Here is a 26,518-nt window from a genome sequence, read left to right as displayed (position 1 = left end):
ATACACACATTTGGTATCGCCGCGTTCAGAAATGCCCGATCTATCAAAATATAAAATCAATTAATCTGATCAGTAAACTGCGTAGCGGCAAAAAAATTCCAAACGCCAAAACGACGTTTTTTTGTCGCCACAACTTTTGCGCAAAATGCAATAAGAGGCGATCAAAACGTAGCATCTGCGCAAAAATGGTACCGTTAAAAACGTCAGCTCGAGACGCAAAAAATAAGCCGTCCTTGAGCCTAAGATCCTGAAAAATGAGAACGCTACGGGTCACGGAATATGGCGTAAAACGTGCGCCACTTTTTTCGGACAAACTTCCGATTTTTTTTTTAACCCCTTATATAAAAGTAAACCTATACATGTTTGGTGTCTACGAACTCGCACTGACCTGAGGCATCACACCCACACATCAGTTTTACCATATAGTGAACACAGTGAATAAAATATCTCAAAAACCATAGTGCTATCGCACTTTTTTTGCAATTTTTCAGCATTTGGAATTTTTTTGCCATTTTCTAGTACACAATATGGTAAAACTGATGGTTTCATTTAAAAGTACAGCTCGTTCCGCAAAAAATGAGCCCTCACATGACCATATTGACTGAAAAATAAAAAAGTTACGTCTCTCAAAAAAAGAATGGCGAAAAAAAAACCAGAAAGCGAAAAATCGGCCGGTCGTGAAAGGGTTAAATCAAAAAAATCTGATTTTTTTGATTTTTTTTAAAAAAATCAAGATTTTTATCCACCCTGGTAAGCGGTGACGTCACCGTTGCTATAGTAACCTAACGAGCCGGTTACTATAGCAACGGTGGTCTCCGATCACCTGATTATCGGTGCTGCTATTCATGGCTGTGGCATTAGTGTGTGGCAGCCAATCCCTGCATGTGGAATGACTCTGTAAAGAGCGCGAACATGCAAGGAGGGGGAGCCAAGCATGTGCCCAAGCATCTCGCAGGTACAAGGCACTCGCCAAGTATACAGAGTACTGAGATGCTCTGGCGAGCACCGAGTACCAGTGAGCATGCTGATACTACAGGACTTTGCATGACGTCATAGTCATGTGACCAGTCTGTAGCCTATGAGTTAATACAACATTCACACGTGACTGGTCACATGGTTATGACATTACGTAAGGTCCTTTTTGATGGTTACCAGGCGGCACAGCGATAATTGGACACGGAAGAAGAAGCGGTGGGAGACTGAGGCTGCAGGACGCGTCAGTTTGCGTTATCTCCGACCCCGAACACGGACTTTACAAAATATTCGGGAGAGTCTCCTGAACACGAACATCGGGAGGTTCGCCCATCACTAGTCAGTGTGTTACATTTGTATATTTGTAAGGCAAAACCAGGAGTGGAACAATCAGAGGTAAAGTATAATAGAAACACGTCACCACTCCTGTATATTTTACACTTTCCTGGTTTTGGCTTATACTGAGGTAAACTCACCAAATACTGAATGTCTCAACGTGGCCTCATTGGGATGATTATCAGCTGGAGTGATTGTTCTAGATCCATGTCCCATGTACACTTGCACAGCGATCGGCTAACAAACAAGCAAATTATTACATCCTACATGACACCTAAAATTGTTGGTTGGCAGCACGTTCCCTCCTGGATATGCTGCTTACAGGGGCAGGAGAGCTACCATACAAAGCCTCCTTCCTTGCCAATCATTAGCAAGTTCTAATCTAAACTTCTGTATTGTTTATGTCGCGGGCGGGGGCCAGATCACCCCCCCCCCCCCCCGTCGCGGGGGCTGCCCGGGGAGATCACGCTCGGGTCCGGTACCTTCTCCTTGGTGGCTCGTGTGGGCCGGACCCGGGGCTCGAGCAGCGCTCCTCGCCCACGAGTTAAAATGAGGATTGGGTTGGTAATTGGGTGGGTGTGCGGCCGGGGCCACTATGGAGATTGTTCGTGACGCCACCCACGGGTCGTGGTGATTGTTGGCACCATCGCTGCTGATGATGGTTGGGGCTCCTGGGTGGCGGTGTTGTGGCGCAGCTAGGTGGTGTGAGTCCCGGGGGCCACTGGGGTGATGACGATGGAACTGCTGGAGGGGTGCAGGGCAGGGCGGCGTAGTGCGGCACTGTGCCTGGGGGTACTGGTGTACTCACTATTCAGATTAAAGTCTCACAGAGTTCTTATAGTGAACCAAGGCCGGATGCCGGTAGCCTCTGCAGGGGTGTACTCAGGTCCCGCACACGGATGCACAGCAAGGGCCCCTACAGCCACCTAGTCCGGTAGTCCAGGGCCCCCCAACCCCGGCTACCACTTTCTCCGCGGAGCTGCAAGCCTCCCCTGTCAGCTTTTCACTGACCTCAGCACAGACTCACTAAACTCTGCTCTAACACTTCCTCAGTGCTTTCCAATCCCTCCCATTTTCCTTAGGAGAGGGTGAGTAGGGCCTGATTGGTTGGTGTGCATCTGTGTGAGGACTGTGTTGGTGCCAAGGAGGAAATGGCCTGCACTTTGATGGATTTCTGCAGGCTCTGTGACACCCTGGTTTTGCCAGGGCGTCACATTTATTGACCCCTATTGGTAGTTTATTTGCCTGAGTAACAAGGCCTATAGACACCTGCCTGTTATTTTCTTTTCCCTGTACTTTACACTGCAGTACTGTTTACTAAGATGGGTTTCTGTATATTAGCACACATCCCCTGCATACTGAGCGAAAAAAAAGATAAAAGCTGGCTTTATAAGCTGAGAATTTTTACGATAATACTACATCATATGAGCAATAGTGTTTGCACGCAGCAGCAGTCGGGCGGCTAATGAATGGAACATCTTAGGTGACCTCGAATACCAGTCCCCTGACTGCTGCAGACAATCATCAACCTCAATGTTCGACTGTGAACGAGGTGTCAGTTTCTCATCCTGACGGAGACTGAGGAGTGGTGCTGAAGTGATGGGGGGGATTGAGCCAGTGAATTTATCTTAATGTGCTATTTCTTTGTCGCTCCATTGGGAGACCCAGACAATTGGGGGTGTATAGCTTCTGCCTCCGGAGGCCACACAAAGTATTACACTTTAAAAAGTGTAACCCCTCCCCTCTGCCTATACACCCTCCCGTGCATCACGGGCTCCTCAGTTTTATGCTTTGTGTGGAAGGAGGCACACATCCACTCATGCATTCTCAGATTAGTTATATCGGTTGGAAGAAAAGAGGACCCCCACGGGGTCCCCGGCATGTTCCCTTCTCACCCCACTAAAGTCGGCGGTGCTGTTAAGGTTGAGGTACCCATTGCGGGTACAAAGGCCGGAGCCTCATGCTGTTTTTCCTTCACCATCCCTTAGTGGCTCTGGGAGAAGTGGGATCCTGACCGGTCATCCATTCACTGGGACCGGGCTCCCTCCGCAGCCCCTGTGGGAATCTGCTGGACAGGAGTCTATTCTTCCTCAGGGATCGGGCCCTGCAACTATAAGGTACTCTGTGTCCCCATGGGGACTGTGCATGGAGCGCCTTATTCCCGGACGCTGCAGCAGCTGCTGATTTCTGAAGACCGGCGGACTTCCGCGCCGACCGAGCCTGCTTGTCGGCCGCGGTCTTAAATTTAGTCCCCGGCTTCATCGCGGCCTAGTAGTAAAAATCCCGCCCCCGGGCCTGCCTGTCAGGGGTAAGGGCGGGACGGCCGGCCTGACGTCGGCTGTGAGGGCCGGAGCATCCTGTATGTTTCCTCCCCCCTCACTGATCACTGTGGGGACCCCAGATTCCCGCACTTTTCTAGCACCGCCCTCGGCTCCACTCCTCCCCTGAGAGCTCCGGCAGCCATGTTTTTGGCATTCTGCCGGTGGAGGATTATCAGAGAAGAGCTCTGCATCTCTGGGAGACCTAAGGCAGGGAATCTGGAGGACACACACTCACTTTTTAGCGGTCGGTAAGCCACACCGGTCACCCGGTGCTGGTCCCCCCCCATGGTGCCGGAATAGATACGTATTTATATACATATTTCTGTTCGGTCGGGCTGTATACCCCTTCCCATATACCCTCAGTGATCACTCTCCTAGGAGACAACAGCATGTCGTCCACAAGGAGCAAAGGTGCTAAGGCACAGGGTTTTTTTGCGACCTGTACCTCTTGTGCGGCTATGTTGCCTGCGGGTTCCACCTACCCTCACTGTGAGCAATGCTCAACCCCTGTTTCGCTTGCTCAGCCGGAGCCTCGGTCACTAGTGGGCCCCTCGGCTCATGTAGACCCCCCTGCTCCCCCTGTCCAGGCGGCAGGGACAGAGTTTGCTGCGTTTGCTGAGAAACTCTCTGAGTCACTTTCGCAATCCATGGCTCAGTCTATGGACAAATGGTCTGCCAAGCTGCTAGAAGCTTTGCAGTCCAGACCGGTCCTTACACAGGCCCCGGTCCCCGTTAGCTCGTCGCCTCCAGGCCCCTCTCGGTCCGCGCCGCAGCGCGCTCCCAGGTTGGGCCCTAGGTCCCACGCGGAGGATTCCTGCCCGGATCTCAGTCCCAGACCGACTAAGCGGGCTCGCTTGGAATCTTCCCCGACTTCTTCACGCTGTTCGGGTTCCCAGCCCGAGGACTCTCTGGAGGACGAGGCGGACGTCGCAGCTCAGGGCTCTGAACCTGACGTTGCTCTCAATCTTGATACACTTGAAGGGGACGCCTTAGTTAATGATCTTATCTCGTCCATTAACCAGGTGTTAGATCTGTCTCCCCCGCCTCCACCTGTAGAGGAGTCGGCTTCTCAGCAGGAGAAACACCAGTTTCGGTTCCCCAAACGTACACGGAGTGCTTTTTTAGATCACTCTAACTTCAGAGATGCTGTCCAGAAGCCCAGAGCGGTTCCGGACAAGCGCTTTACTAAGCGCCTTACTGACACACGTTACCCCTTCCCCTCTGACGTAGTTAAGGGTTGGGCTCAGTGTCCCAAGGTGGATCCTCCAGTCTCTAGATTGGCGGCTAGATCTGTAGTATCGGTGGCAGATGGCTCATCGCTGAAGGATGCCACTGACAGGCAGATAGAGCTCCTGGTGAAATCCATTTTTGAAGCCACGGGCGCGTCTTTTGCCCCGGCCTTTGCAGCCGTGTGGGCACTACAAGCTATCTCAGCTTGTCTGGCTGAGATTAATGCAGTCACACGTAATTCTGCTCCGCAGGTTGCGTCTCTGACTTCTCAAGCGACAGCTTTTTCTTCCTACGCCATGAACGCAGTCCTAGACTCTGCTAGCCGTACAGCGGTGGCATCCGCTAATTCTGTGGCAGTCCGCAGGGCCATGTGGCTGCGCGAATGGAAGGCAGACTCGGCCTCCAAGAGGTTCTTAACCGGTTTTCCGTTTTCTGACGACCGATTGTTTGGCGAACGATTGGATGAGATTATTAAGGAATCCAAGGGAAAGGACTCCTCCTTACCCCAGTCCAAACCTAAGAGACCTCAGCAACGGAAAATTCAATCGAGGTTTCGGTCCTTTCGTCCCTCCGCAAAGCCCCAGTCCTCTTCGTCCAACAGGCCGGAGAAAGGCCAGAGGAACTCCTATGCGTGGCGGTCTAAGTCACGCCCCCAAAAGGCCGCCGGAGGCACTGCCTCCAAGGCGGCCTCCTCATGACTCTCGGCCTCCCCGAACCGCATCCTCGGTCGGTGGCAGGCTCTCCCGCTTTTGCGACGCCTGGTGGCCACAAGTTCAAGACCGATGGGTGAGAGACATTCTGTCTCACGGTTACAGGATAGAGTTCAGCTCTCGTCCTCTGACTCGTTTCTTCAGAACCTCTCCGCCCCCCGCTCGGGCCGATGCACTTTTTCAGGCAGTGGCCACTCTGAAAACAGAGGGAGTTGTGATCCCGGTTCCCCCTCAGGAACATGGTCGCGGCTTTTACTCCAACTTGTTCGTGGTGCCAAAGAAGGACGGATCATTCCGCCCCGTTCTGGACCTCAAATTGCTCAACAGACATGTGAGAACCAGACGGTTTCGGATGGAATCTCTCCGCTCGGTCATCGCCTCGATGTCACAAGGAGACTTCCTAGCATCGATCGACATCAAGGATGCTTATCTCCATGTGCCGATCGCACCCGAACATCAACGCTTCTTGCGTTTCGCCATCGGGAACGAGCACCTTCAGTTCGTGGCATTACCTTTCGGCCTGGCGACAGCCCCACGGGTGTTCACCAAAGTCATGGCATCCGTTGTGGCGGTCCTACACTCTCAGGGCCACTCGGTGATTCCCTACTTAGACGATCTCCTAGTCAGGGCACCTTCTCAGGCGGCGTGTCAACACAGCCTTACAGTCGCTCTGGCGACTCTCCAGCAGTTCGGGTGGATAATCAACTTCCCAAAATCCCAGTTGACACCGACCCAATCACTGACTTACCTCGGGATGGAGTTTCATACACAGTCAGCGGTAGTCAAGCTACCGCTGGACAAGCAGCTGTCCCTACAGGCAGGGATACAATCTCTTCTTCGGGGTCAGTCATACCCCTTGAGGCGCCTCATGCACTTCCTGGGGAAGATGGTGGCAGCAATGGAGGCAGTGCCGTTTGCGCAATTCCATCTGCGGCCAATCCAATGGGACATTCTCCGCAAATGGGACAGGAGGTCGACTTCCCTCGACAGGAACGTCTCTGTCCTTTGCAACCAAGAAGTCTCTTCAGTGGTGGCTCCGTCCCAATTCTCTATCGCAAGGAAGATCCTTCCTACCCCCAACCTGGGCTGTGGTCACCACGGACGCGAGCCTGTCAGGGTGGGGAGCGGTTTTCCGCCACCACAGGGCTCAGGGAACCTGGACTCCGGTAGAGTCCTCCCTTCAGATCAATGTTCTGGAGATAAGGGCGGTGTATCTAGCCTTATTGGCCTTCCATCGGTGGCTGGAGGGCAGACGGATCCGTATACAGTCGGACAACGCCACAGTCGTCGCATGCATCAACCATCAGGGAGGCACGCGCAGTCGTCAGGCCTTCCAGGAAGTCAGGCGGATTCTGCAGTGGGTGGAAGCCACAGCCTCCACGATCTCCGCAGTGTACATCCTGGGCGTAGAAAACTGGGAAGCAGATTTTCTCAGTCGTCGGGGCATGGACGCGGGGGAATGGTCTCTTCACCCAGACGTGTTTCGAGAGATCTGTCGCCGCTGGGGAACGCCGGACGTCGATCTCATGGCGTCACGACACAACAACAAAGTCCCGGCCTTCATGGCACGGTCTCAGGATCACAGAGCTCTGGTGGCAGACGCATTAGTTCAGGATTGGTCGCAGTTTCGACTGCCTTATGTGTTTCCTCCTCTGGCGATGCTGCCCAGAGTGTTACGCAAGATCAGGTCCGACTGTCGTCGCGCCATTCTCGTCGCTCCAGATTGGCCGAGGCGATCGTGGTACCCGGATCTGTGGCATCTCATGGTGGGTCAACCGTGGGCGCTTCCAGACCGCCCAGACTTGCTGTCACAAGGGCCGTTTTTCCATCTGAATCCTGTGGCCCTCAACCTGACTGTGTGGCCATTGAGTCCTGGCTCCTAGCGTCTTCAGGATTGTCTCAGGATGTCATTGCCACTATGAGACAGGCCAGGAAACCAACGTCCGCCAAGATCTATTACAGATCTTGGCGGATCTTCTTATCCTGGTGCTCTGATAATGGTTTTTCTCCCTGGCCGTTTGCCTTACCCACTTTTCTTTCATTCCTTCAATCCGGAATGGACAAGGGTTTGTCACTCGGCTCTCTCAAGGGAGGACAAGTATCGGCGCTCTCCGTATTTTTTCAAAAGCACCTGGCCAGGCTTCCGCAGGTCCGCACGTTCCTGCAGGGAGTTTGCCACATAGTCCCACCATACAAGCGTCCGCTGGAACCCTGGGACCTTAACAGGGTGCTAACGGCTCTTCAGAAACCACCTTTCGAGCCGCAGCGGGATGTTTCTTTATCACGTCTTTCGCAGAAGGTGGCATTTCTAGTGGCAGTTACATCACTCCGAAGAGTGTCGGAGCTTGCAGCGCTGTCATGCAAAGCCCCCTTCCTGGTTTTTCACCAGGATAAGGTGGTTCTGCGTCCTGTCCCGGAATTTCTCCCTAAGGTGGTATCCCCTTTTCATCTCAATCAGGATATCTCCTTACCTTCATTTTGCCCTAATCCAATTCACAAATTATGAAAAGGATTTGCACTCATTAGATCTAGTGAGGGCACTCCGGTTCTACGTGTCTCGCACGGCACCCCTGCGCCGTTCAGATGCGCTCTTTGTCCTTGTCGCTGGCCAGCGTAAGGGTTCGCAGGCTTCCAAGTCAACCTTGGCTCGGTGGATCAAGGAACCGATTCTTGAAGCCTACCGTTCTTCTGGGTTTCCGATTCCTTCAGGGCTGAAAGCCCATTCTACCAGAGCCGTGGGTGCGTCCTGGGCATTGCGGCACCGGGCTACGGCTCAGCAGGTGTGTCAGGCAGCTACCTGGTCTAGTCTGCACACTTTCACGAAACACTATCAGGTGCATACCTATGCTTCGGCAGACGCCAGTCTAGGTAGGCGAGTCCTTCAGGCAGCGGTTGCCCACCTGTAAGAGGGGGCCGTTTTCGGCTCTATTTATCGAGGTATTCTTTTACCCACCCAGGGACTGCTTTTGGACGTCCCAATTGTCTGGGTCTCCCAATGGAGCGACAAAGAAGAAGGGAATTTTGTTTACTTACCATAAATTCCTTTTCTTCTAGCTCCTATTGGGAGACCCAGCACCCGCCCCTGTTCCCTTCGGGCTGGTTGTTCTTTTGTGTACACATGTTGTTCATGTTGAATTGTTCTTTTGGTTCATGGTTTTCAGTTCTCCGAACATCCTTCGGATTGAATTTACCTTAGACCAATTTATAAGTTTCCTCCTTCCTGCTTTTGCACCAAAACTGAGGAGCCCGTGATGCACGGGAGGGTGTATAGGCAGAGGGGAGGGGTTACACTTTTTAAAGTGTAATACTTTGTGTGGCCTCCGGAGGCAGAAGCTATACACCCCCAATTGTCTGGGTCTCCCAATAGGAGCTAGAAGAAAAGGAATTTACGGTAAGTAAACAAAATTCCCTTCTATTGCCAAACTATTTTTGAATTTCTTCCTACCCCCCTCCCCAATGTAAGTAAAAATATAAGTGACTGTGAGCAAATTGCCAAGTCATTATTGGATTTTATATTTTGCATTTCACTTTAATTTTGCAGCCAAATCATCTTGTGGGACTGAAAAGAAGTTATATCAAATTATGCTTTCACTCTGTGGATGATCTTATAAAAGTTAGGAAAGAGATTTCTCCAGCTGTGCGAAAGAATAAGGAGCGAGATCATGCCAGCGATACGTACACTGCTATGCTTTCCAGGTACTGGCACAAAGTATACCTACACCTAAACTCGCAGGATGGCCAATTTATTTTTTTGTGCCTGCAGATCACACAGATGAACAAATTATTAAATACATATATTTTTTTTTATTCTCACAGTACTTATGAAATGTAAACCCTACTTTAAAGGGATTTCCAGTTATAGAGAAATCTCCTTGGATGTGTTTACACTGAAAAATTTACAAGCTACTAATTCACTCACTGTCACCTACTGTCATGTCCATCGATGTTCAGCTGTCAACACTGGTCCCAAGTCCCGCTAGTTTCATTTCTTGACAGGATGTTTTGGTCAGGAACTTACCTTTCTCCATCGTTTCATTGGGGGACACAGGACCATGGGTTATGCTGCTGTCACTAGGAGGCTGACACTAAGTAGACATAAAAAGTTAGCTCCTCCCCAGCAGTATAACCCCTGAGCCGGAGGCGGACTCAATCAGTTTTTTGCTTAGTGTCGTAGGAGGCTGATGTGGGCCGGCTGGGCCCTCTTCAGCCACTTGATTTTTTTGCGTATTTTTTAAATTTTTTCTCGGCGACGCTCGTCGCTCTCATCTGTGGTACTTTTGTTTCTACAGGTATCGTTTCTCTACCTCAGCTCTCGCAGCCCGTGTGGGTACCACTCCCCTGGGTCGCAGAGGCTTGAGACGTCGGGCCCTCTCCCCCGTCCAATTTCCGTGGTACCACTCCCGGGTCGGCACGCGGGGCAGAACCTTCCGGGGCACCCCCTATTCACCCTGCGGTATCACCCCAAAGGGTGTAAGGGGCATACAGCAGGGACTGGACCTCTGCAGCGCGTCTGGATGTATGCTGGGGCCCGCAGCGCTGCTACGTTTACAGGGGGCCCCCACCCCCCACTGGCGTCCACCTCCCTGCCTTCCTATTTCTTCTCCCTGGTGCCGCAGCCTTTCCTCCAGAGTGCGGAGCACACAGGAACAGGTGCAGAGCTCCACGCCTGCACACTGGACAGGGGAGCCGCCGCCGACCAGGTAGGACACCCTCTCCTACCTTCCCCTCCTCGGCCGGCGGCGAAATTTAGGCCCCGGTCTGGGCCTAGTCACCGGACGCCCCGATCCACATCGGGCTGCAGAGTGCAGCGGCGTGCACGGAACTTCCGGACGGCTCCGGTCATCGCGGCTGCGCCGCCGCTCCGTTCGCTGGCAGGGCAGCCGGTCGGTATCTTCCCTGCTCGGGCAGCTCAAAAATTTAGGTCCCGGCTTCGGCCCTGTCCCCGGCGTCCTAGGCCCGCCTCCTGCCGCAGCGCTATTGGCCGCCGGCCGCTCGGTCGCCACCCCCCTCCCAGCCCCAGGCATCACAGGGGGGCGATGGAGGGGTTTTTCCCGCTCTCCTAGGCCCGCCTCCAGCCTCCTCAGCATCCATTTTAGATAACAAAAAAAAAAAAAAAAAAGTAGAAAAGAGGGATTATAGCAGTCCCCTGTTCTGCGGATTGCTGAGGCTGCAGCAACCCTCATATCTGGGGAAAAGTTGACCAAAATTGGCCACCTTCATTTAACGATAGTGGTTGTTTTTTCTTTTTCCTGGGCTCAGTTTATTTCAATATGTAAAGGTAGATTTATATATATATTTATTAACTCTTATGAGCACTCCTTCAGGGTCTTTGGGTAGTATCAGAGATACAGTTAGTATGGGCTGTTCCCTCTGTTGTGGATTACCCAAATGATGTTACTTTAGTGTTTACAGCTACCGCAGCCCCCTGGCACTCCACGCTCCTGTATCCCGCCCCTGCCGGCGGGTTAGCGCCCTGTCTCAGGCCCTACATCCCCTCGCCTACGTCCCTCGGGTGGGTGCGCATGCGCTGCGTCCCCGGCCGACGCTCTGTCGTACCATCCGCAAGACTGGCGCAACCGGGGAGATGAGTCCCGTACCAGGGACCTTTTTCCTCTGCCCAAGGCGGGCCCGCCAGGTCTCGTCGTCTGCGCCCCCAGTTTTCACCTTAATCCCCAGGTCCAGACTGCCTCTCCTCTGGTAGCCTTTCGACCTCTGGGGGATGGCCCAGGCGTTCCACCTCTGCTGGACTTCGAGCAGGAGGACCCGGATGTTTGGCGCAGGACTAATAGCCTGGTAAGGATGGTGAGTCAAGCCTTAAAGGTACGGACAGTCCTTTTCTCTCCGGCACGCACCGGGGGAGGTGAGTCCCGTATCAGGGACCTCATCCACTGCTCGAAGCGGACCCGCCAGGTCTCGCCTTCGGCGCCTCCCCCTGGTTTTTCCTTCATTCCCAGGTCAAAAATTCCCGCTCGTCCAGGAGCCTTCCGACCTCTCTGGTGATGACCCAGACGTACCACCATCTGCTGGATTCCGAGCAGGCGCCGAGGTTCGACGCATGGCGATTAGCTGGGAGGAAACGGTGAGTCAGACCATAAGAGCACGGATAGTTCTCTTCTTCTCTCTGAGCACACAGGTCTCCTTTAAGACTTTCCTAGCGGACCCATGATGTTTGCAGTGGTCATCCAATAGTTCGCAGAGTTACTGCTCCTTCACAGACACCATCCAGACAGGACGTTACCAGCGGTAAATTTTGTTATTGTCTTTATCCATTCTCTAAGGGGCTCCGGGGAGAAGGGGCATGCCCCCCTGTCATCCACCCGCCTGGTTTCCTCTTAGCTGATCATCCCTAACGTGACGTCTCTCAGGGACTACACGGACACCCTACGCAGCGGACTACATTCCATCTCTGCCGATTCAGAACTGGTGGACTTCTGCGGTAAGTACCTTCTCATCATAGCCTTGGCGTTTTACCAGCTGCACGGCCTGAGCCTGTAGCACCAGTGTGACTCCCGTCGAGGCCTCTGACTCAGGAGCTGGAACGCGGAGAGGACATCTAAGGAGTCGCTGACTTTCCTTCCGCCTTTAGGTGACCGTCCCTTCGGAAATAGGTTAGTCCACTGGATCCCTTAGGCTACGTGAGGGAAGCGTACATCTTCCCCTAGGCTACATGAGGAAAGAGCACTTCTCTTCCCAGCATCGGCCCAGACGCTCAGGATCGTCGCCTCACGCTCTGTCCAGTCCGTTCGACCCGCAACAGTCAGGGCGCCTCTAGCTCTTAGACAGTCCCTCCGCCTTGCATTGCAGCGGCCAATTCCAGTTTTAAGAGCGCTTACGGGGGTCTGGGCGTCTGTTCCTGCACATCCTACTCTGCAGGGCCGTTACGGTCACTCCGCCCATAAACGACCTGGGGGTCCAGACTTCTTCCGTCAAGGATCCTCGTCTCGGGGTTTAGACCCGTCATCGTCACCTTTTCGCTACTAGGGTAGTTGATCTACCGGTTGGAGTCCTTTCAGACACCGGCCCGGTAGATCATCCCTTTAGGCATGTTATTCGAGACCGCCCAAGGGAAGTTACTCTTCACGCAGGAGTAGTTCTCTTTCCCGCACCAGGTCGGGTTCGGTAGGCGAGTCCGCAGTGGTTGGTGGAGGTGATAGCGGCGGTACACTTACCAGTTTACATCCTTGCCCTTCCAGAGGTCCCCACAGAAGAACGGAGATAAATAGCTTCCGTTTGTCCCGGGGACCCGCCATTCCCTTCCTAGTGGACCAGTCTTCGTAACCGTTCCCTGGGAAGATCCCCTCTCCGTCTCCTCTGGAGAATAGCATCAGCCGTTACCAGTCTCCTATGCTAGGGTGGGCGTGCCCACCTTTCCACAGCTCGGTCCCGAGGGACACCCCTTGAGTGTGGTCCCCCCTTCAGCATTCCAGTATTCAGATCCATCCGGTTAGACCGGTCACGTTTTTTCTTCACTGGGGCGAGGTTGCCCGGTCAGGTTCCAGTCGAACCATGCCACAGCGGTGGCGTGCATCATCCACCAGGGAGGCGCAGGAAGTGTCATGACAAAGGAACAGGTCAAGAAGTTCTTGCTCCGGCCGGATCTTGTCGCGCTCTAATCTCGGCAGTACACATCCCTACCGTGGACGTTTAGGCGGCCGTTTTGTTCTCAGCAGGAAGGGCCTCGCCTAGGCAATTGGCTCCTCAACAGGGAGGTCTCCAGCCAGATCTACGACGAAAGAAGACGTCCAGTAGTGGTCCTATTGGCCCCTGATCCAGCTTTCTAGTCAACGGCGCGTCTAGGGTGCCCCCTTCTCTGCGCTAGGTGACGACGCCCTCGGCCGGCCGTGAGGCCAGTTCATTCTCTCGGACTTCTTCCCACGGCTTCCCATGATCTCGAGCGTTCTGAAGATGGACCAAGGCAGAAGGTGCCGATGGAAGGGCCCAGGCGAGCATAGCTCACAGAACTCACTCAATCCACTCGCAGATGCCATGTGGCGCTTCCAGACCGTCCAGTTCTTTCGTGTCGTGGCCCTCTCTTCCACCAGGACTTAGAAGCCCTAAGTTTGTCGGCCTTAATAGCGGATCCCGGGTTCTAGCTCGCACAGGTCGATTGGCAAGAAGGATACAGACAATGTGTAGACCGGGAAGCCGGTTCCCTCGAAGATGTATTACCACACGGGTGGAGTTCCTCCGGGGTGTAAGGAGCACTTCTTCTTTTCGCTCTCTCTCTCTTCCTTCCTGCACTACTGCCAGGTTGGCAGTCAGGGCGGGATGCGGCTTCTAGCGCGTCCCTCTAGGGGCCAGGTGTCAACGCGGTCATTCCGGTTTCAGAGACGTATCACTTCTCGTTCCACGATCAAGAGTTTCACACAGAGAAGCGTCCATCTGGCTCGGCGGCATCACCGTCCACTAGGAACGTGGGACCTTAATCTAGCGATGGGTTCACTTCACGGCTCTCGGTTTGAACCTTTCCGAGTGCTTCTTACTCCCACCTGTTTTGGATAGGTGGGCTCGTCGTGGCCGTCTCCTTTTTTTTCAAGGGGCATCAGGGCGGACAGCTCTCTCTTGTTGCCTTTGTTCCCCCCTTTTGTTCCGGGTCCTCCAGCAGGGCAAAGGGGGGTGCTCCGGCCACTACCCTCCTTTCGGTACAAGGCAGCCCGCCTTCCTTCCAGATAAGGAGATTGGGTTTTCGGGTTCGGTCCTAGTACCTTTTCATCCTGAAAAGGGCCTAATTCGTTCCTGAGCTGGTGTGAGCTCTCAGTAGTTGTGCCTTCTGGACCGCACTTTTCGGTTTTCACCGACAGTCGGTTCATCTTTTCAGGACAGTTCATCCTTTCACCCGGTTCCAGGAGGCGCATGCCGGCGCCCAGGGCTAAGATTCCCACATGGATCCTTGCCGCCATAGGTGAAGTCTATCGCATGGAAGACGGACCTCCGCCGTTTTTTTCTACCGTCCAGGGGGAGTCTCCTGGATGATTGGACTTCAGACGTCGATGGTCCGATGTCTGCCGGGCCACCACATGGTCTAGTCGGCAGACCTTACTAGTTCCTAGAAGGTTCACACCCAAGCTTTGGCAGAGGCCAGTCTTGCCGTTATCCTTGTGGGCGGCAGTAGCACGCCTGTAACAGGGTAGGTATCTGTAGGTCTGGGTCAAGCCCGACAGGAGGAAGCGGTTTCCTACCGATCTACGGTGATGGTTCTCTTCCCACCCACGGACTGCTTTTGGACGTCCCATGGTCCTGTGTCCCCCAATGAAACGATGGAGAAAGATAGATTTTTGTGTACTCACCGTAAAATCTCTTTCTCTGAGTCTTCATTGGGGGACACAGCACCCACCCTACTTGTGTTTTTTGGGTTACATTTTACATGTCTGTTGCCTCAGTGGCCTTATTCCCAGGCCATTGTTCGCACGTCTAATTGGTTTATAGTTTTTTCCTTGTCTTATCTAAGATTGTTTGGTTCTCCTCCTACTGCTTGTGCACTAAACTGATTGAGTCCGCCTCCGGCTCAGGGGTTATACTGCTGGGGAGGAGCTAACTTTTTATGTCTACTTAGTGTCAGCCTCCTAGTGACAGCAGCATAACCCATGGTCCTGTGTCCCCCAATGAAGACTCAGAGAAAGAGATTTTACGGTGAGTACACAAAAATCTATCTTTCTCCAACAGACTGTGTTCTGGGCCATTAAAGAAAGACAAACCTGAAGAAAAATGGAGTGCTGCCTTCTGTTTTTTTAAATATATATACTGTGTATGTATGTATGTGTATATGTATGTGTGTGGGTATGTGTATATGTGCGTGTATATATAATATATAATATATATATATATGTATGTAATATATATATATTAGTGTGTGTTAATAAATTAAGATTTTTTGTAAATCTGCTGTGCAACATGGCACTTGTTGTGTATGAAGACATTTTAATATCTGTATATTTTTGTTTCGCCTCCCTACTGTATATATCACTTACGATATTGCATTTTTGCAGTGCTTTAACTGGTAATAACTTTGCCCCTGAGGAGGAAGGTCCATCTAAGAAAATATCTGATCAGATGGAGAACATAATTGACATGAGAGAATATGATGTTCCCTACCATGTGCGGCTTTCCATCGATCTTAAAATACATGTGGTATGTCAATCTTTTTTTGATTAAAGGTTTTTAAAGAAAAATATGAGCCGAGTCCCAGTAGCATTCTCACCGGCTCATCCATACGTGGCTCATTCTTCTGCAGGTCTTCTTTATGATAGAGGTGTCTTATAGTTTGCAGTCATTAGCGTTCTGCACACTGTGATTACCTGTTGTATCCAGCTCCCTAAATGAAGCAGTCATTTGCATTAAGAAGCAATTTTTTAATTTGTGATAGACTGCACTTATAATGTGGATTCTGATAGCCATTTAGTAGCCCGGTTGGCACTTATACGATGAGCATTGCTACTTTTAGAATGAATTTTCTTTTTCTAATGTACATCTTGGGCATGTTCTCCTATGAACACTCAATTACCTTCTATTTCATCAGGCTCACTGGTATAATATTAGATATCGCGGAAGCAGTGCACCCCCAGAAATTGTAAGACGTGATGACCTTGTGGAAAGGCCGGTAAGCGTTACTGATTGTTAATATTGTTCTTTTATATTCTCTGTTGAATAGTTCACATTTTTTATTTATATTCGATTATGTCTTATTAGGATCCAGTGGTTTTAGCTTTTGACATTGAAACCACAAAGCTTCCACTGAAGTTTCCAGATGCTGAGAGTGACCAGATTATGATGATCTCTTACATGATTGATGGACAGGTCAGTCTAAGTTTATACTAAATTCTAATTATTTTTCTATGTTGCCATTGTTGTCAAATTCTTGATTTCTAGAGTTATTATTTCAGTTGTATACTCACTGGGGTATATTCCAGTAGATGCTATATAGGGCAGGAGAAATGAAGCTTGGCACTGAATCGGCACTACTAGCCATGCTTCCTTATTACTGGGTTGCAGAGGTTGGAATCTCACCAGTAATGAGTGATGGCATATCCTATCAATATGCTATTACTTTACGAGATGTAAATAGCTATTTTGCATAGCCTTTGTACATATACAATAACTCTTCCCTTATTTTAGGGCTATCTAATCACAAATCGGGAGATTGTTTCTGAAGACATTGAAGATTTTGAATTCACCCCAAAACCAGAATATGAGGGTCCTTTTTGTATTTTCAATGAGCCAGATGAGGTGAGTATGGTCTTCTCGATGTATATTCTATATTAAATATGCAAAGGACTGTTTGCATGTTGGAAATATTCTTTGGTGTGATCAGCTGGGACTACTGGGTGCTGTAAAGGAGGGATATTAACCCACACAAATCTGGTGATGCGATTACTTAGAGTTGTCCAGGCACGGTAGATATAGTCCCACATCCTGGGCATGATTGACATTCCCTGTACTACCCATGTCTCCTGCTCTGTCACAGAAAGTGAAAAAAATCAAGACATGGGCAGTCTTGGGAATATCAGCCATGCCCAGAGTGCTTGACTACAACTATTGAGCCAAGACTAGTCCCTGTGAGGAAACCCCTTGCTAAATCAGACTGGAATAATTGCATATGGCAAGCAGTGGCATGTAAGTTGATTTTGCAGAAATATGTACAATTGAATTATACATGACTGATTTACTGTTGAGCCTAATGTAGCACCATTGCGGTACCAGGTGCCACAAATGTAACCAGTGGAAACCCAAACCCCGGAATATCCATGCCGGCCAGTACACCAGCACCCTCAGGCCACATACACAACCCCAACAGGAAACTGGGAGACTGCCTTGGAACAGGTAAAAGGGAAGGGCACTGATTGGACAGTAGCCACCCATTCTGTAGGGAGAGACCCAGCGAGGGGGAGGGGCCTGTGGTCAGTTGGGAGAAGTAGTCGGTGAAGGAAGAAGTCAGAAAGTGGAGGTGTAGAGGAAAGTGTGAGGAGAAAAGAGCGAAGAGTACAGAAAAGATCTGAAGCAAAACTGGAGTGCTGTAAAAGGAGTGAGGGTCTGTGGAGTACGGAACCAGGACTCCAGGCACCGTGGGCTACCTGTGGAAGTGTAAGACTCCAGGAACCGCGGGACGCCTGTGGAAGTCTGGAACCAAGGCTCACAGGAGTCAGCACAAGGCGGGGTGCAGACCATAGAACAGCGGGACACTTTATGGTCAACTGTTAACTCTGCCCGGCGAGAAGATCTCCAGGGTCCATTGCCAACCCAAAGAGTCTGAAGCATTAGCAGCGAAGAAGGGACCGGGGACTGAACCCCTTAAATAGTCTAGGCTGCCTGCAGTAGGACGAAGACTGAAGAGAAGGTACTCCCAAGAAGCTCTAGGCCACGGGAGTCCATCCACACAAGTGTGCACGGAGGACAGCCAACGCAGGTCACAGCTCACACGGTGAACAAGGGAAGCGGGAACACGCGAAACAGTCACCAGCGGGTCCAAGTACCAAAAGTAAAAGCAAGGCAAGTTGAAACTGCAATATATGTGTGGACTGTTTCATTATCGCCCCGTGCACTCAGACAGTTTATTTCCCACTACAATCCCCATCATTCACTGCTGGGGCCTGTCCCTGCTTGCGGAGGGCTCAAACACCTAAGCTGCACCACTCCATCAGCCCCAGAAGGACCCTGCAGTGGCGACCCCAATAACCTGGCGTAGGCGAGAACTTTTATTTTTTTTATCTTCCCTTTTACTTTTATTTTTCACCCCTTTTTCTGAGGGACGGCACCCCAAGTGCTACGGCACCGGGCCGCGACCATGACTGTTCCCTATGCGCACCACACGCCCGGGACCAAGTACCCCTCAGCCCCTGGGGCGTCACACTAATAAGGGTTTATAAGGTCATAGGGGCCCGACTAAACATCTTGGGGCCTGAGATGTTGCCTTCAATGCTTCATAATGAAATAGGCCAGGCTGATGCTTAGTTAACACTTCAAGCCTCAATAGCACACACTTTTACAGCATACTCACAGTTTTTTTGTTTTTTGTTTTTTTTCTTGAAACTACACTGTCAAAAACTATATTACATAACTGTGTGAAAACCTAAGTTACATGCACGGAGAGCTTCCTGAGTCTTCTGGAGTGATGCTGTGAAAAATCGCTAAAAGCTTGAAAGACTCTTCCTATTCACCTCTGCAAAAGCACTTAAGGAAATGAAAAGCTTCTTAAAGTGGGAGACTTTCTTGAAATGGTTCTAGAAAACTTGTGTATGCACCTGTACTGTAGTGTGCATGCGCGCGTATGCTGTAGCGTGTGCTGCGCGCGTATGCTGTAGCGTGTGCATGCACATATCCTTTTGATGCAAAACAAATAGTGACATTTGGTACATATCAAAGTTAAAAGGCTTTTAAGGTTTTTTTTGTTTTCAGGCACATCTAATTCAGCGTTGGTTTGAGCACCTTCAGGAAACGAAGCCAAATATAATTGTGACATACAATGGAGACTTCTTTGATTGGTAAATCGTTGGCATTTTTATTTTATTTTTGCAGTGAATGTTGTATGGAGACTGATTTTGATATATTTTTTTTTTTGTGATCTGTTTTAGGCCTTTTGTGGAAACTCGAGCCACAATTCACGGGATGAGCATGTTACTAGAGATTGGCTTTCAAAAAGACAATCAAGGGGAGTACAAGTCTCCCTCCTGTATCCATATGGATTGTCTCAGGTACATATTATTAAAGTTAGAAACATTAAATCCATATACAATAGATTAACATGAAGCCAAGAAGATCCAAAACTAAGGATCAGTCTTGACTAATGAGCTACTCAGCATAGAACAGGAGAAACACGAGTAAAGTTTTTTTGTATTTATTTATTACATAATTTATTGATTTCAAGTATTTAAATACAAATGGAATAATAGAGGGGTAAATATAAAAGGAGAGGCAAGCCAAGCCTGCAAATAACAATGAGGATGTCAAATCTTACATAAAACCTGGGTTAACAAAGATTCAAATTAGTTTTTTTTACCACAGGGTATGCATTTATCCCTAACGCAGACGATTCAAAAACATACAGCAGTCATAAGGTTAATTACATAGGTACAGGAAATAGTGTACCATATCCCTACTAATCTATTGCACAAATCATTGCCATCAAATAGGATAGAATAAGACTGCTCCTGCAATTACTGTACCCATATGACTGAAAGTGCTAGAGAGTGCAGGCAGGCCAGGGTGATGAGGTAAAGTCCCCTACAGAGAGAACCCCAACGTATGTTTCACAATTCAAATGACTTGCTTCATCAGGGGGAATCTGTATTTAAATAATCATTTTAAATCAACAATTATTATGTTATTAATATTATTAAAGTTGTCTTAATATCTCTTAAAGATATTATCCTGGTCTTTTATTGTTTTTGCATCTGGGAATAAGAATGAACAGGCAGGTAGGCTAACTTCATGCCTGTTTTGCCCAGCAACAATCTGTCAACTCGGATTGGTTACGAACTGATCCTGCCAGCGTCTCCCATTTCCTCTTAAGTCTCGCCGACAGAGCGGCGTCTTCTCTTTTCTGCTTTGCTGACAAGACCTCTCTACCGCTGTCATGCTGATAGATGGCTGGCTCCCAGCTACCTAACTGCAGGGAGCCGGCTGTCAATCAGCATGGCATCTGCAGTGACACCCCGTCGACAGAGCAGAAGAGAAGGTGCTGCTTTGTTGATAAGAAGTGAAATGAAGCTGGGGAGTTGCTGGCAGAAATCGATCCTTTTGCAGATCAGACAGGTAGTTAGCAACTACCAGCCTATTAGTTCTTGGCCCAATACACAAAAATAATAACTCTAGGATAACCCCAAAGTATTTCCGACTGTTAAATCGCGTGCTTGACAGGAAGGTACTCCTATCATTGTTTTAATATAACTTTTATTGTCTGTTTGATCAGTGAAGATTTATATTTTTTCTGTTGTAGATGGGTAAAGAGAGATAGTTACCTTCCTGTTGGAAGCCATAACCTAAAGGCAGCTGCCAAGGCTAAATTGGGTTATGACCCAGTAGAGCTGGACCCAGAGGAGATGTGTCGAATGGCCACAGAAGAACCACAGGTAAGATCTGTACTGATAAAAAAATCAAAGTTTTTGTTTTTTTACTAAGCAATAACAAAACAGAGAACCAATATATTTAAAAAAAGGAACTAAATTGAGCACCTACAATACCGTCTGTAAAATAGATCAGGAGAATGGCATGATAGCCAGTCCATTCATTGTATGTATGTTTGGAGAGGTACAAATTGGAATCACAGTAGAGTTTTCAAAATAACCATGGTAATATCTGGTTGCACAGAATTGGAGATATCTATTATTTATTATGTATATAGGTATAGTAAAAGAAAATTGCAACATTAATTTCTTTGTCGCTCCATTGGGAGACCCAGACAATTGGGTGTATAGCTTCTGCCTCCGGAGGCCACACAAAGTATTACACTTTAAAAAGTGTAACCCCTCCCCTCTGCCTATACACCCTCCCGTGCATCACGGGCTCCTCAGTTTTGTGCTTTGTGTTGAAGGAGGCACACATTCACTCAAGCTCCACATTTTAGTCAGCAGCAGCTGCTGATTATATCGGATGGAAGAAAAGAGGGCCCCAGGGCCCCCGGCATGCTCCCTTCTCACCCCACTAAGTCGGCGGTGCTGTTAAGGTTGAGGTACCCATTGCGGGTACAGAGGCTGGAGCCACATGCCGTTTTCCTTCCCCATCCCTTAGAGGCTCTGGGAGAAGTGGGATCCTAACCGGTCATCCAGGCACTGGGACCGGGCTCCCTCTGCAGCCCCTGTGGGAATCTGCCGGACAGGAGACTTAATATCATCAGGGACAGGCCCTGCATCCAAAAGGTACTCTGTGTCCCCTTGGGGACGGTGTATGGAGCGCTCGTGTCACAGACACTGCAGCGGCTGCGGTATTTTTATGACGGCCGGGACTACCGCGCCGACCGTGCCTGTTTGTCGGCCGCGGTATTAAATTTAGTCCCCGGCTTCTGCGGCCTAGTACCATAACTCCCGCCCCCGGGCCTGCCAGTCAGGGATAAGGGCGGGACGGTCGACCTGACGTCGACAGTGAGGGCTGGAGCATACTTTAGGTGTCCTCCTCCCCCCTCACTGATCACTGTGGGGCACCAGATTCCCGCACTTTATTAGTCGCCGCCCACGGCCCCCTCCTCCCCTGAGAGCTCCGGCAGCCATTTTTACAATCATTCTGCCGGTGGAGGATTTCAGGAAGAGCTCTGCAGCTCTGGGAGGCCCAAGGCAGGGAATCTGGTGGACACACAACCGCTTTGGGCGATCGGTAAGCCACACCGGTCACCGGTGCTGGTCCCCCTAGGGTGCCGAAGTGTATATATTTATATATATCTGTATACATTTTCTCTGTTCGGCCGCATTGTTTTGCTTTTGGCTATATACCCTCAGTGATCACTCTCCGAGGAGACAACAGCATGTCGTCCGCAAAGAGCAAGGGTGCCAAGACACAGGGTTATTTTGCAACCTGTACCTCCTGTGCGGCTATGTTACCTGCAGGTTCCACCTACCCGCACTGTGAGCAATGCTCGGCCCCTGTTGCACTCGCTCAGCCGGAGCCTCGGGCACTGGTGGGGCCCTCGGCTCAGGTAGAACCCCCGGCCTCCACTGTCCAGGTGGCAGGGACAGAGTTTGCAGCTTTGGCTGAGAAACTCTCTGAGTCGCTGTCACAATCCATGGCTCAGTCTATGGACAGATGGTCTGCTAAGATACTAGAAGCTTTGCAGTCCAGATCGGTCCTTACACAGGCCTCGGGCACTGTGAGTTCATCGCCCCCAGGCCCCTCTCGGTCTGCGCAGCAGCGTGCTCCTGGGGTGACACCTGAGTCTCACGGGGAGGACTCCGACACGGACCGCAGTCCCAGACCGGCTAAGCGGGCTCGCTGGGAACCTTCCCCGACTTCATCACGCTGTTCGGGGTCTCAGCTTGAGGACTCTCTGGAGGATGAAGCGGAGGTCGCAGCTCAGGGCTCTGACCCTGACGTTGCTCTCAATCTTGATACACCGGAAGGGGACGCCATAGTAAATGACCTTATAGCGTCCATCAACCAGGTGCTAGATCTTTCTCCCCCAACTCCACCTATAGAGGAGTCTGCTTCGCAGCAGGAGAAACACCAGTTTAGGTTTCCTAAACGTACACGGAGTGCGTTTTTCGATCACTCTAACTTCAGAGATGCTGTCCAGAAGCACAGAGCATTTCCGGACAAGCGCTTTTCTAAGCGTCTTAATGACACACGCTACCCTTTTCCCGCTGACGTAGTTAAGGGTTGGGCTCAATGTCCCAAGGTGGATCCTCCAGTCTCTAGACTGGCGGCTAGATCCGTAGTATCAGTGGCAGATGGTTCATCGCTCAAGGATGCCACTGACAGGCAGATAGAACTCCTGATGAAATCCATCTATGAAGCCATAGGCGCATCTTTTGCCCCAGCCTTTGCAGCAGTGTGGGCACTCCAGGCTATCTCAGCTTGTCTATCTGAGATTAATGCGGTCACACGTACCTCTGCTCCGCAAGTTGCGTCTTTGACTTCTCAGGCGTCGGTTTTTTCATCTTACGCCATGAATGCCGTCCTGGACTCTGCGAGCCGTACAGCGGTAGCGTTCGCCAATTCGGTGGCAGTCCGCAGGGCCATGTGGCTACGCGAATGGAAGGCAGACTCTGCTTCCAAGAAGTTCCTAACCGGTTTGCCATTTTCTGGCGACCGTTTGTTTGGCGAGCAATTGGATGAAATTTATTAAGCAATCCAAGGGAAAGGACTCGTCCTTACCCCAGTCCAAACCAAACAGACCGCAGCAACGAAAGATTCAGTCGAGGTTTCGGTCCTTTCGGCCCTCACCTAAGTCCCAATCCTCCACGTCCAACAGGCCTCAGAAGGGCCAGAGGAACTCTTATGCATGGCGGTCCAAGTCACGTCCTCCAAAGACCGCCGGAGGCACCGTCTCCAAGGCGGCCTCCTCATGACTTTCGGCCTCCCCAAACCGCATCCTCGGTCGGTGGCAGGCTCTCCCGCTTTTGCGACGCCTGGTGGCCACATGTCCAAGACCGATGGGTGAGAGACATTCTGTCTCACGGTTACAGGATAGAGCTCAGCTCTCGTCCTCCGACTCGTTTCTTCAGAACATCTCCGCCCCCCGAGCGAGCCGATGCACTTTTTCAGGCGGTGAACTCTCTGAAGACAGAGGGAGTTGTGATCTCCGTTCCCCTTCAAGAACGTGGTCGCGGTTTTTACTCCAACTTGTTCGTGGTGCCAAAAAAGGACGGTTCATTCCGTCCTGTTCTGGACCTCAAACTGCTCAACAGACACATGAGAACCAGACGGTTTCGCATGGAATCTCTCCGCTCGGTCATCGCTTCGATGTCACAAGGAGACTTCCTAGCGTCAATCGACATCAGGGATGCTTATCTCCATGTGCCGATTGCACCAGAGCATCAACGCTTCCTGCGTTTCGCCATCGGGGACGAACACCTTCAGTTTGTGGCACTGCCTTTCGGCCTGGCGACAGCCCCACGGGTCTTCACCAAGGTCATGGCATCCGTGGTGGCGGTCCTACACTCTCAGGGCCACTCGGTGATCCCTTACTTAGACGATCTCCTAGTCAAGGCTCCCTCCCGGGCGGCATGCCAACACAGCCTGACCATTGCTCTGGAGACTCTCCAGAGGTTCGGGTGGATCATCAATTTCCCAAAGTCAAAATTGACACCGACCCAATCACTGACTTACCTCGGGATGGAGTTTCATACTCTCTTAGCGATAGTCAAGCTTCCGCTGGACAAACAGCGTTCGCTGCAGACAGGGGTGCACTCTTCTTCGGGCCCAGTCACACCCCTTGCGGCGCCTCATGCACTTCCTAGGGAAGATGGTGGCAGCTATGGAGGCAGTTCCTTTTGCGCAGTTTCATCTGCGTCCACTTCAATGGGACATTCTCCGCAAATGGGACAGGAGGTCGACGTCCCTAGACAGGAACGTCTCTCTTTCACTGGCAGCCAAAACCTCTCTTCAGTGGTGGCTTATTCCCACTTCTTTGTCAAGGGGAAAATCCTTCCTGCCCCCATCCTGGGCTGTGGTCACGACGGACGCGAGTCTGTCAGGGTGGGGAGCGGTTTTTCTCCACCACAGGGCTCAGGGAACCTGGACTCTGACAGAGTCCTCCCTTCAGATCAATGTTCTGGAGATAAGGGCAGTGTATCTAGCCCTAAAGGCGTTCCATCGGTGGCTGGAGGGCAGGCAGATCCGCATACAGTCGGACAACGCCACGGCGGTCGCGTACATCAACCACCAGGGCGGCACACGCAGTAGTTAAGCCTTCCAAGAAGTTCGGCGGATTCTGCTGTGGGCGGAGGCCACAGCCTCCACCATCTCCGCAGTTCACATCCCGGGCGTAGAAAACTGGGAAGCAGACTTTCTCAGTCGCCAGGGCATGGACGCAGGGGAATGGTCTCTTCACCCGGACGTGTTTCAAGAGATCTGTTGCCGCTGGGGAACGCCGGACGTCGACCTCATGGCGTCTCGGCACAACAACAAAGTCCCAGCATTCATGGCACGGTCTCAAGATCACAGAGCTCTGGCGGCGGACGCATTAGTTCACGATTGGTCGCAGTTTCGACTGCCTTATGTATTTCCTCCTCTGGCACTGCTGCCCAGAGTGTTACGCAAGATCAGGTCCGACTGCCGCCGCGCCATCCTCGTCGCTCCAGACTGGCCGAGGAGGTCGTGGTACCCGGATCTGTGGCACCTCACGGTGGGTCAACCGTGGGCACTCCCAGACCGCCCAGACTTGCTGTCTCAAGGGCCATTTTTCCATCTGAATTCTGCGGCCCTCAACCTGACTGTGTGGCCATTGAGTCCTGGCTCCTAGCGTCCTCAGGGTTATCTCAAGATGTCATTGCCACTATGAGACAGGCCAGGAAACCAACGTCCGCCAAGATCTATCACAGGACTTGGAGGATCTTCTTATCCTGGTGCTCTGATCATGGTTTTACCCCCTGGCCGTTTACCTTGCCCACGTTTCTTTCCTTCCTTCAATCAGGAATGGACAAGGGTTTGTCTCTCGGTTCTCTCAAGGGACAAGTATCGGCGCTTTCCGTGTTTTTTCAAAAGCGTCTAGCCAGGCTTCCGCAGGTCCGCACGTTCCTGCAGGGAGTTTGACACATAGTCCCACCTTACAAGCGTCCGCTGGAACCCTGGGATCTTAACAGAGTGCTAAAGGCTCTTCAGAAACCACCTTTCGAACCACTGCGGGATGTCTCTCTATCACGTCTTTCGCAGAAGGTGGCATTTCTAGTGGCGGTTACATCACTCAGAAGAGTGTCGGAGTTGGCAGCGCTGTCATGCAAAGCCCCCTTCCTGGTTTTTCACCAGGATAAGGTGGTTCTGCGTCCGGTCCCGGAATTTCTCCCTAAGGTGGTATCCCCTTTTCATCTCAATCAGGATATCTCCTTACCTTCATTTTGCCCTCATCCAGTTCACCAATGTGAAAAGGATTTGCACTTGTTAGATCTAGTGAGAGCACTCCGGCTCTACATTTCTCGCACGGCGCCCCTGCGCCGTTCTGATGCGCTCTTTGTCCTTGTCGCGGGCCAGCGAAAGGGGTCGCAGGCTTCCAAGTCAACCTTGGCTCGGTGGATCAAGGAACCGATTCTTGAAGCCTACCGTTCTTCTGGGCTTCCGATTCCTTCAGGGCTAAAAGCCCATTCTACCAGAGCCGTGGGTGCATCCTGGGCATTGCGGCACCAGGCTACGGCTCAGCAGGTGTGTCAGGCGGCTACCTGGTCGAGTCTGCACACTTTCACGAAACACTATCAGGTGCATGCCTATGCTTCGCAGATGCCAGCCTAGGTAGGCGAGTCCTTCAGGCGGCGGTTGCCCACCTGTAAGAGGGGGCCGTTTTTCGGCTCTTTTTATCAAGGTATTCTTTTACCCACC

General features: G+C 51.1%; 1 protein-coding gene across 1 annotated transcript in view; it reads left to right on the top strand.

Annotated features, from left to right (window-relative positions):
- POLE (DNA polymerase epsilon, catalytic subunit) overlaps nt 1–26,518 on the top strand; it is a 239,812-nt gene that overhangs the window by 41,340 nt on the left and 171,954 nt on the right. Inside the window, exons 6-13 of the mRNA XM_075319950.1 lie at nt 9,111–9,265; nt 15,556–15,697; nt 16,086–16,166; nt 16,256–16,363; nt 16,682–16,792; nt 18,959–19,044; nt 19,135–19,254; nt 20,499–20,631. Coding sequence (XP_075176065.1) covers nt 9,111–9,265; nt 15,556–15,697; nt 16,086–16,166; nt 16,256–16,363; nt 16,682–16,792; nt 18,959–19,044; nt 19,135–19,254; nt 20,499–20,631 — 936 coding nt within the window. The remainder of the gene's footprint in view (nt 1–9,110; nt 9,266–15,555; nt 15,698–16,085; nt 16,167–16,255; nt 16,364–16,681; nt 16,793–18,958; nt 19,045–19,134; nt 19,255–20,498; nt 20,632–26,518) is intronic.

Source organism: Anomaloglossus baeobatrachus, chromosome 1 (assembly GCF_048569485.1).
Source record: "Anomaloglossus baeobatrachus isolate aAnoBae1 chromosome 1, aAnoBae1.hap1, whole genome shotgun sequence".
NCBI classification, from domain to species: Eukaryota; Metazoa; Chordata; class Amphibia; order Anura; family Aromobatidae; genus Anomaloglossus; species Anomaloglossus baeobatrachus.
The sequence above is the reverse complement of the archived record's forward strand: the minus strand, read 5'-3'. Positions and strand labels throughout refer to the sequence as shown.